Genomic DNA, 14,489 nt, shown 5'->3' on the forward strand with positions numbered 1-14,489 from the left:
TGGGCCTGCTGGCCACGCTACTTTGGATCCAGGCCAGGATCCCCTTGGCCTTCTTGGCCACCTGGGCACACTGGTGGCTCCTGTTGAGCTTCCTGTCCCTCAGTCCCCCCAGGTCCCTCTGCCTGGCTGCTCTCCAGCCACTCTGTGCCCAGCCTGGAGCGCTGCAGGGCTTGGGGTGGCCAAAGGGCAGGACCTGCACTTGGCCTTGTTGAACTCCATCCCATTGGGATCAGCCCATCTCTCCAGTCTCTCCAGATCCCTCTGCAGAGCCCTCCTGCCTTCCAGCAGGTTGACAATTTATTGCTTTGGCACAAGGGAAGGTGGAGATACGGAGTGAAAAGTGCCTTACCTGGTTCGTGCTGAGCATGCAGGAAAGCACAGCTGATGCTGAGGGACTGGAGGTTGCCTTCATCCTCCTGGAGACCTTCTCCAGCTGGGAATCTCTTGTCCATGTGTGCACCCAGAGTGCCTGGCACTGAATTCAAACACATTTCTGCCATCCCTTCCTCTGGCTTGGGGGTGAAACACTTCAGGTGTGAAGCACAGAATCATTCAGGTTGGAAAAGCCCTCTGAGCTCACCAAGTCCAACCACCCCCAGCTCTGCCAAGGCCACCCTGACCATGTCATAGAATCACAGAATCATAGAATGGATTGGGTTGGAAAAGACCTCGGAGATCATCGAGTCCCCAAGTGCCACATCCAGAGGGCCTTTAAACCCCTCCAGGGGTGGGGACTCCACCTCTTTGCCCCAAAAGCATCCAAAGTGTTCCACAGCCCAGTCCAGGGTGGGAATTGCTGGATCAGAAGAGGATGACTCCTGTGACACCAGGTACTGGCCCAGGCTGGTCTGCATTTCAATATCAAAGCAGCTGCAGCTTTTGTAAGACATTTTTCTGCTGATTTCACCTGATTTTGTCAATACATACACAAGAAATGACTTGTTCAGACAAATAACCTTTGGCAAAATGAGGTAATTAGGAACATCCATCACAGGTCCACTGGCATCAACAACACCACGAGAAGCTTCTGGCACAGAATGATCCCTAAAAAGGCCACATGAATTGATAGGGAGGATGTCCAAAGTGAAGGAAGAAGGTGGACAGCTCAACTAGACAATAAAATGAGTTATTTTATATTAAAAATGTATGTTTTGCTGGGTGTGCACTCACATGAACCTCTCAGTCATTTACCATAAGCAGAAACACAAGCACTGCAAACCTTTTATGCTTTTCCCTGCAAAGTCACATATAGCAAACACCCAAGGTAGAGAAAAATGCCTGTGTTAAGAGAAAACTGAATTTAAACCCATTTTTGGCCTCAGAATTTGTGCTATCATCAGAGACATTCCAGTAATCATAAATGTCAATTATGGAAACCAGCCTAAGAGCTGACCTTTGTGTGGAGCTTCCCACAGAAAATAAATTTGATTAAAACCCAAACCAATCTGTTGTGGTTTTATGTGGGATTGACAGTTACTGCCCTGGGCAGCTGCAAGAAAACCCCTCTCACTCCCATTGGCTCAGGAAAATGGCATTAAAGGCTTCTCCTTTTTATATTGGCACTGGGAGTCAACTGCCACTAAGTAAATTCAAGAAGTGAAAATGACTGGCCACTGAAATCTGTTTTCTCATATTATGGAGAACTCGACACCTCAGAGCTTGTGGTGTTGGGAAGGGGCTGCTCTCAGGTCTGAGCAAAGGGGCTGCACTGGGGGGAGGTTAAGCCCTGATTTCAGTGGGCAAATCCTGGCCCCTGTGGGTCCTGCTGAAGCCCTGGAAAAGGTTGGCTATGGAAGAGATGGAGAGGGCACCTTTCCAAGAGAAATAGTGATGGGAATGCAGCCTGAATGGGGAGCTGTGGGCACGGAGGCACCAGGAGGGCAAAGCAGGGATGAACACACCAGGTCATCCCAATCCCTCCGTGGCCAATCAAAGCACTGAGGTGGGGAAAGCCAAAGACTCACTTAAGGGATGAATTCCCACAGAAACAGGGCATGAGAGACACAGGAGATGCCACCACTTGGGTTAAAAGCAAACAACCTTCTTGTCCTGTGCTGTTTGAGCTGTTCTGAGCTGCAAACAAGGTGACAACAACTCCCCTGGCACTGGGATGCTCTGACACCAAGTGGAATGCAAAGGAGGAGACAAACCATGAGCCAGAACAGCCTTCCCAGGGCTGCTCAGAGCCTGCGACCCAATTAGGTCCTGGAATTGCTGAGGTGTGTTGTTACCTCTCCTTGAGGAGGGCAATGATTTGTTCCCACTGGGTTCTACAGGAGTTACAGCCCAGGAGCTGCTGGATTGTAAAACCAGAGACAACTGGGGCCTGAGAGAGACTCGGAGAGTCTCATTTTCAATTCCCAGGCTCAGGCTGAGCATTTGCAAAACACACACACAGACGAGATTTAGAGTTTGTGCTGTAAGACCCGTTTGAAAGAGCAGCTCTTGTTTGAGGAGTCTCACAGGGCCAAATTATAACACTTGCATGAGCACAGGAATTTGCAAAGGACGTGTGAAAACAAACACATTATCAGAAACACAATTTACAGGCATCCAGTTAAAGGTCGACGTGAAAGCTCTTCCCATCCTTCAGCCAGCAAATGGAACAGAGAAGAGGAAAACTCAGCAGCATTCCAGAGCCATCTCCCAGGCAGCAACGGGAGCAGTCCCTGAAGCAATTCTCAATTAAATAAAAGACTTAGAGAATTAAAGTTGTAATACATTATTGATTGTCTACAGAACGAGCATCTGATCGACTGCAGCCAAGAGTCCTTCCCGAGTGTTGCTCTTGAACAGAGATTATATTAACAAAACAAGGAGGGAATTGGAGGATGGTGTCCAAGAGTAAAGCCTGAGATGCTCTGGGAGCTGATTTTACAGCGAGGCAAAGTGTGTTTGTTTGATGCAAAGTGACACGGTGGTTTAAGGCGAAAATATGAGAATATCTAATTGACCGTTGGAGCCACTTCTTATGAGAAAGGCAATTTCTCTGCCTCTGCAACAACAGTGTTGTTTTACTGCTCTGGAAAGTCACTTCTGCCTCCAACCTGCATCATGTAGCAGGTACTTGAGGTGGAAAATATTACCCAAACCTCATTTGTTTTCTGAAGTGTTCAGCCCCAGATAACTTGAAGATCCATAAGCCATCACCATGGACATGGCCAGCATGCAGGATGGGGGTTCCAGTGCTGAGCTCCCACCTGAGGAATAATCACATCAGCACAAGGAAACATCCCAGCTTTATCCTGAGTTTCCCCCCAAAATTAGAATCATAGAATGGATTGGGTTGGAAAAGACCCCCAAGATCATCGAGTCCAACCCTTGGTCCAATTACTTGGGAAAAAAACTAAGTGTACACGTAGCTCTCTCTGGAGTGTAACAGCTCCTGAAATCCTGCAGTGAAATACCCAGGAAATGCATTCATTTGCTTAGATAAGGTTTTAAAATAGTATTTTATTTTTTGAGTCAGTGGTATATTTAAAAACAACCTACTGGAAGAGTAAAAAGATTGTAGATAGTAAAAAACAAAGATGTGATGACAATAAAAAACACTAGAGTATAAAGTTAGTTTCCTTCCTCCCTCCCCAAGCCCCATCCCATCATTGTCTGATACTTCTCAGAGCTTAATACCTGAAAAAAAAGCTTTTTTTTTTTACACTTTCAGTAATTAGGAAATTAAAAATACATAAGGCATTTTTTTGCAGGCACATTAATCCATTATTACATGAAAAGCAGGCACCATAAAAAGGAAAACATTCCAAAAACCATCATATATACAAACGCTGTACAGAATGATGGCACAAGGACAAAGTGATTCCATTCAGTTCATCCTAATCCAACAGGAAATATTACACATTAAAGAGAGGAAAAAGCTCTTCCCATTCCTGCACTCAACTTTCAGGTTCAGAATGCCCAGGAGTCTCCTCCCTGCCTACTCTGTTTTCCCTCATGCCCCTCTGGCAGCTCCAAAGCTTCCCTGCTCCACCCCTGGGGACACCCAGAAGATCCAACTGAAGGGACATGGCAATGGCTGAGCACCAACAACTAATTTTATCAAGCCCATGAATCATGGAATGACAGAAGACATTGAGCTGGAAGGGAAACATGAGGAGTCCAACCCCTGGCCCTGCACAGACACCCAACAATCCCACCCTGTGCTCCAGACCATCATCGAAACCCTCCTGGAGCTCTGGCAGCCTTGGGGCTGTGCCCACTGCCCTGGGGAGCCTGGTCAGTGCCCACCACCCTCTGGGGAAGGACCTTTCCCTGAGATCCCACCTGACCCTGCTCTGGCACAGCTCCAGCCATTCCCTGGGTGCTGTCCCTGCCCTGGCACAGCTCCAGCCATTCCCTGGGTGCTGTCCCTGCTCTGGCACAGCTCCAGCCATTCCCTGGGTGCTGTCCCTGCCCTGGCACAGCTCCAGCCATTCCCTGGGGGCTGACCCTGCCCTGGCACAACTCCAGCCATTCCCTGGGTGCTGTCCCTGCCCTGGCACAGCTCCAGACATTTCATCAAGTCCTGTCAGTGGTTACAAGAGTGAAGAGATTGGCACCTGCCCCTCCACTGCCCCTCGTGAGGATGGTGAAGACCACAATGAGGTGTCCCCTCAGTCTCCTCCTCTCCAGCTGGACACAACAAGTGCCCTCAGTGCCCTCACACACTTCTCCTCCAGACCCTTCCCCATCTCTGTGTCCCTCCTTTGGACACTCTCCAATGGCTCAATCTCTCCCTTCCATTGTACCCCCAAACTGCCCCCCCATTGCAGCTGAGGCTGCCCCACTGCAGAGCAGGGTGGGACAATCCCCTCCCTCGGCCATGCTGGGCCTGATGCCCCCCAGGACAGGGATGTCCCTCCTGGCTCCAGGGCACTGCTTGGTCGAGGCCAACTGGCCACTGACCAGGACTCCCACGGCCCTTTCCCAGCACCTCATTCCCAGTCTGTCCATCCATCCAGGGTTGCCCCATCCCAGGGACAGAATCCAGCACTTCCCCTTGTTGAACTTCCCATGGTTGGTGATTCCCAGCCCTCTGAGCTGCCCAGGTCTCTCTGCAGGGCCTCCCTGCCCTTGGGGCACTCAACAGCTCCTCCCACATTTGTGTCACTTGTGTCACACTTGCTCAGTGTCCCTCCCAGTGCTGTGTCCAGGTCAGCTCAGTTGGTTAAAACTTGGTTGTAACAATGCCAAGGTCATGGGTTCAATCCCCAGTGTGGGCCATTGACTTGAGTTGGACTTGATGATCCCTGTGGGTCCCTTCCAACTCAGAACAGTCTGGGATTCTGTGATATCAATTTATGGAGATGTTGAAGAGCACAGGACCCAATTTGGAGCCCTGTGGAACCCACTAGTGACAGGCCACACCAGTCTGATGTCACCCCAGTCACTGTCCCCCTCTGTGCCCAACCCATGAGCCACTTGCTCACCCACCACTGGGTGTGTCTGTCCAGCTGTGGGATGGACAGTTTGTCCTGCAGGAGATCCTGGGAGGGACAACTAGGAAAGCTTTACTGAAATCCAAAAGGATTCCATCAACTGGCTTCCCTTGGACAACCAGGTGGGTTTCTTTGTCATAAAAGTCAGCCAGGTTGGATAAGAAGGACCTTCCCCTCCTGGAGCTGTGCTGGCTGTAACCAGTGACTGCATTTTCCCCCAGGTATTTTTCAATATCTCCCAGAATAATCTTTTCTATGATTTTACCAAGCACTGAAGTGAGACTGACAGGCCTGGAGTTTCCAGGGTCCTCCTTCCTGCCCTTCTTGAAAACTGGGACAACATTTGCCACCTTCCAGTCAGACAGGACCTCCCTGGATTCCCAAGGCCACCAGGAACTCACTGAGAGAGGTTTTGTGATGACATCAGCAGGTCTTTGAGGATTCTGGGGTGAATCCCATCAGGCCCCAGAGATCTGTAGGGATCCAGCTGGAGCAGCAGATCCCACACAGTTCAGGGTTGACTGGGAGTTGGTCATTCTTGCAGACATGGTCCTGCAGCTCAGGGCTCTGAGACCCCCTTGGTCCCTCATCTGTGTTGAAGGCAGAGGCAAAGAAAGGGTTAAACTCCCTCTGCCTTGTCCCTGTCCCTGTTTGGGAGGTGCCCATTCCAATCCTGGGTATTTCTACACTGCTTATTGCCATCAATGCATTCGAAAAAACTCTTTGTATTGTCCCCCACCTTTCTGGCAGCTCCAACTGGGCTTCAGCCACACAAACCTTCCTGCAGTGATGAGCAGCATCTCTGTGTTCTTCCCATGTCACCTGACTTGTTTCCACTGGCCACACACCTTCCTTTTCCACCTTATTTCCAAGAGGAGATCCCTGCTCAGCCAAGCCCTCTCCTGCCTGACTCACAACATTCAGGAATTGCTGCTGTGCCTTTAGGAGGTGATGTCTGAAAAGTGAGAGGCACTGATGGGCCCCAGCACCTGCAAAAACATGTTAACAGAGGACTTCACTCCCTCATTCCCTGAGCACCTGAAGTCTGCTCTCCTCATGTCCAGGGCTGAGGTTTTGCTGCCACTTTTCCTCCTGTCCCCAGGGATTTCAAACTCGATCCCCAAGGCCAAGCCAACCAAAGCAGGTTATTTGTAACACAGACCAATTAAAGAGAGGGCACATTTCACAGATAAATTGGGTCTGATTTTCAGCCCTGGGCTCAAATCCCTGTTATCTGGGGAAATCCTCCAGCACCTTCACCTCCCTGTGAAGCCTCTCCACGTGCACTGACTTCAGTGGGAATATTGTCATCGATTCCTGTACACAGGCACAAAAACCTCAGCTCTCTTTAAACCCCAGAGCCCCCTGAATGCTCCAGGCACAAACCAGCCCTCCTTTGAGATCCAGCCCTGTGCCTGACCATGCTCAGAGACAGGGGGAAGGCTGAGGAAGAGGGTACTGTCAGTTGGTAGATGCCTCCAGGCCTCAAGTAGAAATCCAGATTTCTTTCAAGTTATGGGAGGGAATGAGCCCCAAAAGGGGAGTTTTGTAGTGTGGGTTCCATGGCCAGGAAAAGAGTTCTTACAGAGTTAGAGTCATTGCACTAAGTGTTAGATACTGCACACCTGAATGAGGTAAACCTTACAGAGCAGAAAATACTGGGGGGGATGAATTGTTACAGCTCTCTCTTTGGACAGGAGGAGCCTCTGCCTCGCTCACTGCACGATCCCAGAGTCCACCGACGTTTGTTTCCGAGTGGTCTTTGGAGGTGGAGGAGGTGGAGTCTTGCTGGGCAGAGGAGGTGGCAGGTGCTGCAAGAAACCAATGGGACACATCCTGTCAGCCATGGCTGGAGTTTGGGAACAATTCCACGTTCATCCCCGACTGGGAGAACCAGTTTGCCTCAAAACCCTCCCTGCTGTGCACACCCAAGCCACTGGTTTTTAAAGCTCACTTTTATTTTTGACAGTGGGGAGAACCAGTTTGCCTCAAAACCCTCCCAAGCCACTGGTTTTAAAGCTCACTTTTATTTTTGACAGTGGGGAGAACCAGTTTGCCTCAAAACCCTCCCAAGCCACTGGTTTTAAAGCTCACTTTTATTTTTGGCAATGGGGAGAACCAGTTTGCCTCAAAACCCTCCCAAGCCACTGGTTTTAAAGCTCACTTTTATTTCTGACAATGGGGAGAACCAGTTTGTCTCAAAATCCTCCCAAGCCACTGGTTTTAAAGCTCACTTTTATTTCTGACAATGGGGAGAACCAGTTTGCCTCAAAACCTTCCCTGCTGTGCACACCCAAGCTACTGGTTTTAAAGCTCACTTTTATTTTTGACAATGAAAAAAAAATAATCTCTCGAGGGTTCAGGATTAATTAGCTCAATATTTCAGGAAAAATCTTTCCAAAGCACTGGAGAAGTTTATAATTCCCCACTTTATATCATGATAGGATATTGATTCCTTGGTGTGTATTGATTGCCCTCAGCCTCCAGGCACTCAGAGCTTAAAAACCAAGCTGGAGCAACAGCTTCATTGCTTTTCCATTATGTTTTGGATTTTGCACATTTAGAACAGAAATAAAATAAAAAAAAAGAAAAGAAAAAAAGGGAAACAATTTAAAACCATTTAAGGAGATAAGTAAGTTGCAATTTACGATCACACAGTTATAATTAAAATATTCCAAACAGACGTGCAGACTGTTCACAGAGGCATATTTTAAATCACTCCATGTATCACCCAACAGAAAAGCACCCCCAGTTAGAATCACCCACTAATGGACCAATTTAAAACAGTCATTGTGGAAATGAAGATTTTTTTATGATGTTACACCATATATGTGATGAAATCTGTCCCAGGAGGAGCCTGAGGACACAGCAGTTGGCACTCAGGGTGTCAGGGGTTGCTTTTCCCCAAATCCTCCTTCTCCTCAGCCCCTGCCTGTTGTTCTCCTCCAAGCCTAATGATGCTTTTGCATCCCCCTCGTTTGTGTCTCGCTGTCCCTGTCCTGCCTCAGCCACCCAGCACTGACTGGTGGTCCCACCCACTCCCACCACAGCCCCAGAGGCACCAACCCCACCAGAATTCCCTGGTCCCCCCTGCAGGAACAGTCCCACCACTGCAGGCACTGCTTGGCCAAAGCAGCTCCTGATTCCTCAGCATCAGGAAGATCCTGGGCCTGAGGAGCCACGTGGAATGCAGCAGAAACAAGGCTCTGCCTTTTAAAAGCCACCCAAAGGTGCTGTCCCAAAACACTGAGTGGCTCAGGGTGATGCCAGGACATCTCAGCCTCTCCTCCTAATGCTCCTGCAACCCCATCACTGGGAGTGAGACTGGGAGTTTTCAGAGATGTGGAAGAGAAGGGAAAAGTGCCTTTAAGGTAAATGAACACCCTGTTCCAAGCAGGATTTAAGAAGGTGAACCCACAAATCCAGTTTTCCCAAGCACAGACTGAAGAGAAATGAAAGGCTGCAAAGTGGCTGAGCCAGGAAGGCTGGATTTTACCTGGAATATTTTTCCTGTCTCCTACCTGGACAGAACTACTTTCCAATGCATTCCAGGAGTTTTCTCAGGAAAAGTGCCTTTAAGGTAAATGAACACCCTAATCCAAGCAGGATTTTAGAAGGTGAAGCCACAAATCCAGTTTTCCCAAGCACAGACTGAAGAGAAATGAAAGGCTGCAAAGTGGCTGAGCCAGGAAGGCTGGATTTTACCTGGAATATTTTTCCTGTATTCCACCTGGACAGACCTACTTTCCAATCTATTCCAAGAGTTTTCTCAGGAAAAGTGCCTTTAAGGTAACTAGACATCCTGTTCCAAGCAGGATTTAAGAAGGTGAAGCCACAAATCCAGACAGTTTTCCCAAGCACAGACTGAAGAGAAATGAAAGGCTGCAAAGTGGCTGAGCCAGGAAGGCTGGATTTTACCTGGAATATTTTTCCTGTGTCCCACCTGGACAGAACTACTTTCCAATGCATTCCACAAGTTTTCTCCCTCCTCCCAGCTCTCCCTGCTGGAAAATGAAGAGGGATCCCAAACAGCACCAGGTAAGCCATGCCCTGAGTTTGTCTCTTTGTTCTCCAGCCCCTCCAGCAGCACCACTGAGGGATGTGCCTGCTCCCACCTCCCTCTTTGGCTACAGAATTCCTGAGCTGGCACTTTGGGAATGATTTGGTTAAATCTGCTGCTGAAGGAGGAACTCTGCTCCAAGAGCAAGGCACTGGGAGCTACAGGATGCCCTGTCTGGAATGCTGTGCTCCCCTGCCCTCCTGGGGAAGGGGCACCCACACTGGCACCTGGGGACAGGGTCAGTGGTGGCCCTGGCAGTGATGGGGGAATGGTTGGACTCGATGACCTTTGAGGTCTTTTCCAACCCAGATGATTCTCTGGTTTTCCAGAGCAGGCTCCAAAGCAGCCTCACACACTTTCCCTCCAGACCCTTCTCCATCTCTGTGTCCATCCTTTGGACACTCTCCAATGGCTCAGTCTCTCCTTCCATTGTGTCCCCCCATTGCAGGTGAAGCTGCCCCACTGCAGAGCAGGGTGGGACAATCCCCTCCCTTGCTGGGCCTGATGCCCCCCAGGACAGGGATGTCCCTCCTGGCTCCAGGGCACTGCTTGGTCGAGGCCCACTGTCCACTGACCAGGACTCCCAGGGCCCTTTCCCAGCACCTCATTCCCAGTCCATCCATCTGGCCGTCCATCCATCCATCCCTCCCTCCCTCCACCCACCCATCCATCCATCCATCCACCCACCCATCCATCCATCCATCCATCCCTCCCTCCCTCCCTCCCTCCCTCCCTCCCTCCACCCACCCATCCATCCATCCATCCACCCATCCATCCATCCATCCATCCATCCATCCCTCCACCCAACCATCCATCCATCCATCCATCCATCCATCCATCCATCCATCCATCCATCCATCCATCCATCCATCCATCCACCCACCCACCCATCCACCCATCCATCCATCCAGGGTTGCCCCATCCCAGGGGCACAATCCAGCACTTCCCCTTGTTGAACTTCCCATGGTTGGTGATTCCCAGCCCTCTGATCTGTCCAGGTCTCTCCATGTATTCCCAACTTCCAGTGGGATGTGATGACCTCCCAGTTGGAAAACCAAGTCAACAGATTGATATGAAAAAGCAGATAATGTCAGAATTTAATTGTACCAAATGCCAGACTGAAGATCTGGTTGGTTTTCAGTTCCAATCTGCCCCTGAGGTGTGACAGGCAGAACTGGGAAATATTCCCTCTGCCTGAGCAAACACTTGGCATGTCAACTCCTGAATCCCTACAGGGGCACCTCAGGGAGAGCTGGATTGTCAGTTGGGATCTGAAGGTTTCAAACCTTTTGAGAAGCTGTTTAATTACAGCCCTGTCCCCAGCAGGGGCTCTGGGCAAACATTGGGAGCTGCTGGTGCTCTGCAGAACATCAACATACAACCCCCAACAACTGCCCATGGAGATGCCCTCACAACTTGTCCTAGTTCAGCAGGAGGGACCAGCTAACCCTGTGTGGGGATGATCAAAGCTGTGTATTCTACCCCCTCTATTCATTCCCCAAGGACAATGGGCCATGAGCAGCAGCTGCCCAGGGAGCCATTATCACCTTCACACCCAGCCTGAGGGGGCGGAGCTGCTCATGGGCCATCAACAGTTCAACACCCCCTGGCTCCCAGAGTTAATCACCCATTGTGTGAGTCCCCGCCCAGGTGTAGGGACTGAGTGCTCCCTGAGGGTACATAAGTGGTGGGTAAGAAGACCTTGGGAACTTCTCGTTGGATCCAGAGGAGCAGCAGGACCTTGACAGGAGGAGATCCCCGCTCTCACCCAGACCACAGCCCTCACCTGCACCAACAGGTTTTTCATTTCCTTTTGCTCTGGACTGGGGGGAGCCACAGGGGTCTCAGCACAAGGGCAAACAAACCCCCTTGGGTTTGTGCCCCAGGACACTGGGTTATACTGCTGGGGTTTTATGAGTTGAAAGCAATTTCCCTTTCGTGTCAGTGTTGTTATTGTAATATTATTATTAAATTTTAGCTCTGACTTATAATCTCTCTCGTGGTGAGTTCATTTCCCCTGCTGGTTCACCTTTAAAACAGCACACAACTCAAGAAGTTTCCCCTCTAAAACCATCCCAAAATATAAAACTCTCCTCTCTGCTCTGCTCTCAGATGATCTCCTTAACTTCATATTTATCACCAGAAAAAAAAAAAAAACCAACAAAAAAGCCCTAACTCTGCTGATAGCATCATTTGTGAAAATCCATTTGGAATTTAAATAACACTCCATTGGCAATAATTCTCAATTCAATTAGATCAAAGGCATTTCTCCACCAAATGAGCCCTTCATATTGATCAGAGAACAATCAAATCAGCCCTGAAAACCTGTTTCCCAAGAACAGATACAATGAGAAGAAGCTAAATATATAGGCTATAAATAACAGGCTCCAAACCTACCAGAGCTCACATTCTGCAAGCAAATTAGGCAGAAAGAAATAACAGAGATAGGTAGATAATTATTATAATTGAATTTACAATTTCCATTAGAAAGTTGGATAAATTTAGCACATGTTCATTTATATAATAAGCTACCACAGCATCTATTAAGGAGGATGTGTGAGGCTGGTTGGGGTGACATTATTGAGGAATTGGCACCACAAAACGTGGCAGATGCAAATCCCACCACCCCTCCCAGGGCTGAGACATCCTCCCTTTTATTCCAGGACAGGACAAAATCCTGCACATTTCCCCTCTGCCTTTAACACCACACTCAGCAAATCATTATCAGGCTCATAAAGTTCATTTTTGCTGCTCTTCCCCTTAGAAACTTGAAAATAAAAATAGAGTTTTCTTTGCTTTTACAGTTAATTAAGAGCAGCTTTGGCGAGTTGGTGTTTGTCTCTCAGTGGTTAATTGGGAATCCTGGAGCATCTTTTCCCTTCCTGCCACTGACAGAGATGGCTGGTTCACATCCTGACCTATTTTGGGCACAATCCTTGACTCATGGGGACCTCAGGGGAAAAGAAACCTTATGTAAAAGGCACATCTGCAACACAGAAACAATCTGTTCCTTCTGCTTCAAACATGAAATTGCTCCCATTTGTTTGCCCTTTTTTTTTTCCCTTCCCTTCAGACAGAAAAGAATCAGGTTCAAAAACATTTGTCTCTGTTCTTTTCCAGATACAAACTCACTGTTGAGGATGGAGTAAAAATCAATTACAGAAGATGAGAAAATGCATTTTTTTTTCCTCCTCTGAAGAAGCAAAACTGTTTTTCATTCAGAAAACACACACACACAAAAAAAAAAATCGAACAAAACTTGATTTCCAAAACTGGTCCTTGTGGCACTGCACAATATTTATTCCTTTTTTCTTATCCCTTTGAAATTCCGTGGCCATCGGCACGACAAGCTCCGGAGATCCAACGAGATGCACTTTAAGTTGGAAGGATTAATGGATCTAATTAGGTCAGGAGCAGGAGATGTGGGATGTAAATAGACTCTCAGCCTGGCAATGCTTTCAGATGCTGAGCCCTGAGATGCTCCTGCAGCCCTGACAGCAGCAGTGAGGAATCATCTGTGCCACGAGAAATGCCAACACGGTGCCAGGTCGTGGCACGGGAACATTCCCACCGAGCAAGGGGATAAGGCAGCAGCAGAGAGGACAAACCACCTGCCCTGAGGGGAGCCAAAGGACAGGCAGCTGAAGATAAGGGGCTGTTTGATCCAGGGAGCAAAGTTGGGTGGGAAATGTGGCAGGTAACTGGTGCAAAATGAGTGTTTAAACACTGTTGTACATCACCTCTTGGAGTCTCCTGTGCCTGTGCCCCAGCCCTTCGTGCTCAGCAAACAGAAAGGGATTGGAAGAATCCTTCTGTGGAGAGGCACTTAGAATGACAGAACCATAGAATGGATTGGGTTGGAAAAGACCTCCCAGATCATCAAGTCCAACCCTTGGGCCAACTCCAGTCCCTTTACCAGATCATGGCACTCAGTGCCACGGCCAAGCTCAGCTGAAAAACCTCCAGGGATGGGGAATCCACCCCCTCTCTGGGCAGCCCATTCCAATCCCTGAGCACTCTCTCTGCAAAGAATTTCTTTCTGCTCTCCAACTTCAATTTCCCCTGGCAGAGCTTGAGCCCATCGTGCCCCCTTGTCCTATTGCTGAGTGCCTGGGAGAAGAGACCAACCCCCACCTGGCCAGAACTTCCCTTCAGGCAGTTCCAGACAGTGCTGAGGTCACCTCTGAGCCTCCTCTTCTCCAGGCTCAACACCCCCAGCTCCCTCAGCCTCTCCCCACAGCACTTGTGCTCCAGTCCCTTCTCCAGCCTCGTTGCTCTTCTCACTTGGGTTGGAAGAGACCTCTGAGATCATCAAGTCCAACCCTTGATCCAACCCCACTGTGATCACCAGCCCATGGCACAGAGTGCACAGAGTGCCCTGGGCTGGAGATCACAGTGGGGTTGGATCAAGACATGGTGGATTCTCTGTCCCTGGAGGTGTTTAAGAGGACACTCAGAGCCACCTCCAGTCCCTTCTCCAGCCTCGTTGCTCTTCTCTGGCCCCGCTCCAGCCCCTCAATCTCTTGCCTCAACTGAGGGGCCCAGAACTGAACACAACACTCAAGGTGTGGCCTCCCCAAGGCAGAGTCCAGGGGAAGGGTCACTGCCCTGGGCCTGCTGGCCACGCTAGTTTGGATCCAGGCCAGGATCCCCTTGGCCTTCTTGGCCACCTGGGCACACTGGTGGCTCCTGTTGAGCTTCCTGTCCCTCAGTCCCCCCAGGTCCCTCTGCCTGGCTGCTCTCCAGCCACTCTGTGCCCAGCCTGGAGCGCTGCAGGGGTTGGGGTGGCCAAAGGGCAGGACCTGCACTTGGTGTGTTCCCACCTGCCCTGGGCAAGCATTGCCACCCTGGCAGTGTGAATGATCCCCCAAAATGGGCAATGTGGAAGTGCTTTGGTGGGTATCTTAGAGGAGATCAGACCATTGCAGCCCCTCTGCTCTGGGACAGGCTGGGAGAGCTGGGGGGGCTCACCTGGAGAAGAGAAGATCCAGGGAGAC

General features: G+C 49.6%; 1 protein-coding gene across 2 annotated transcripts in view; it reads right to left on the reverse strand.

Moving 5' to 3' along the window:
- Positions 1-3,433: 3,433 nt before the first annotated feature.
- Positions 3,434-14,489, reverse strand: part of DOCK1 (dedicator of cytokinesis 1) — a 359,613-nt gene continuing 348,557 nt past the window's right edge. For both annotated transcript variants that reach the window (XM_071564200.1, XM_071564199.1), the window contains exon 52: positions 3,434-7,243. In XM_071564200.1, the coding sequence (XP_071420301.1) occupies positions 7,148-7,243 (96 nt within the window). In that variant the 3' untranslated portion in view covers positions 3,434-7,147. The remainder of the gene's footprint in view (positions 7,244-14,489) is intronic.

The sequence above is a fragment of the Pithys albifrons genome, chromosome 9, assembly GCF_047495875.1.
Source record: "Pithys albifrons albifrons isolate INPA30051 chromosome 9, PitAlb_v1, whole genome shotgun sequence".
NCBI classification, from domain to species: domain Eukaryota; kingdom Metazoa; phylum Chordata; class Aves; order Passeriformes; family Thamnophilidae; genus Pithys; species Pithys albifrons.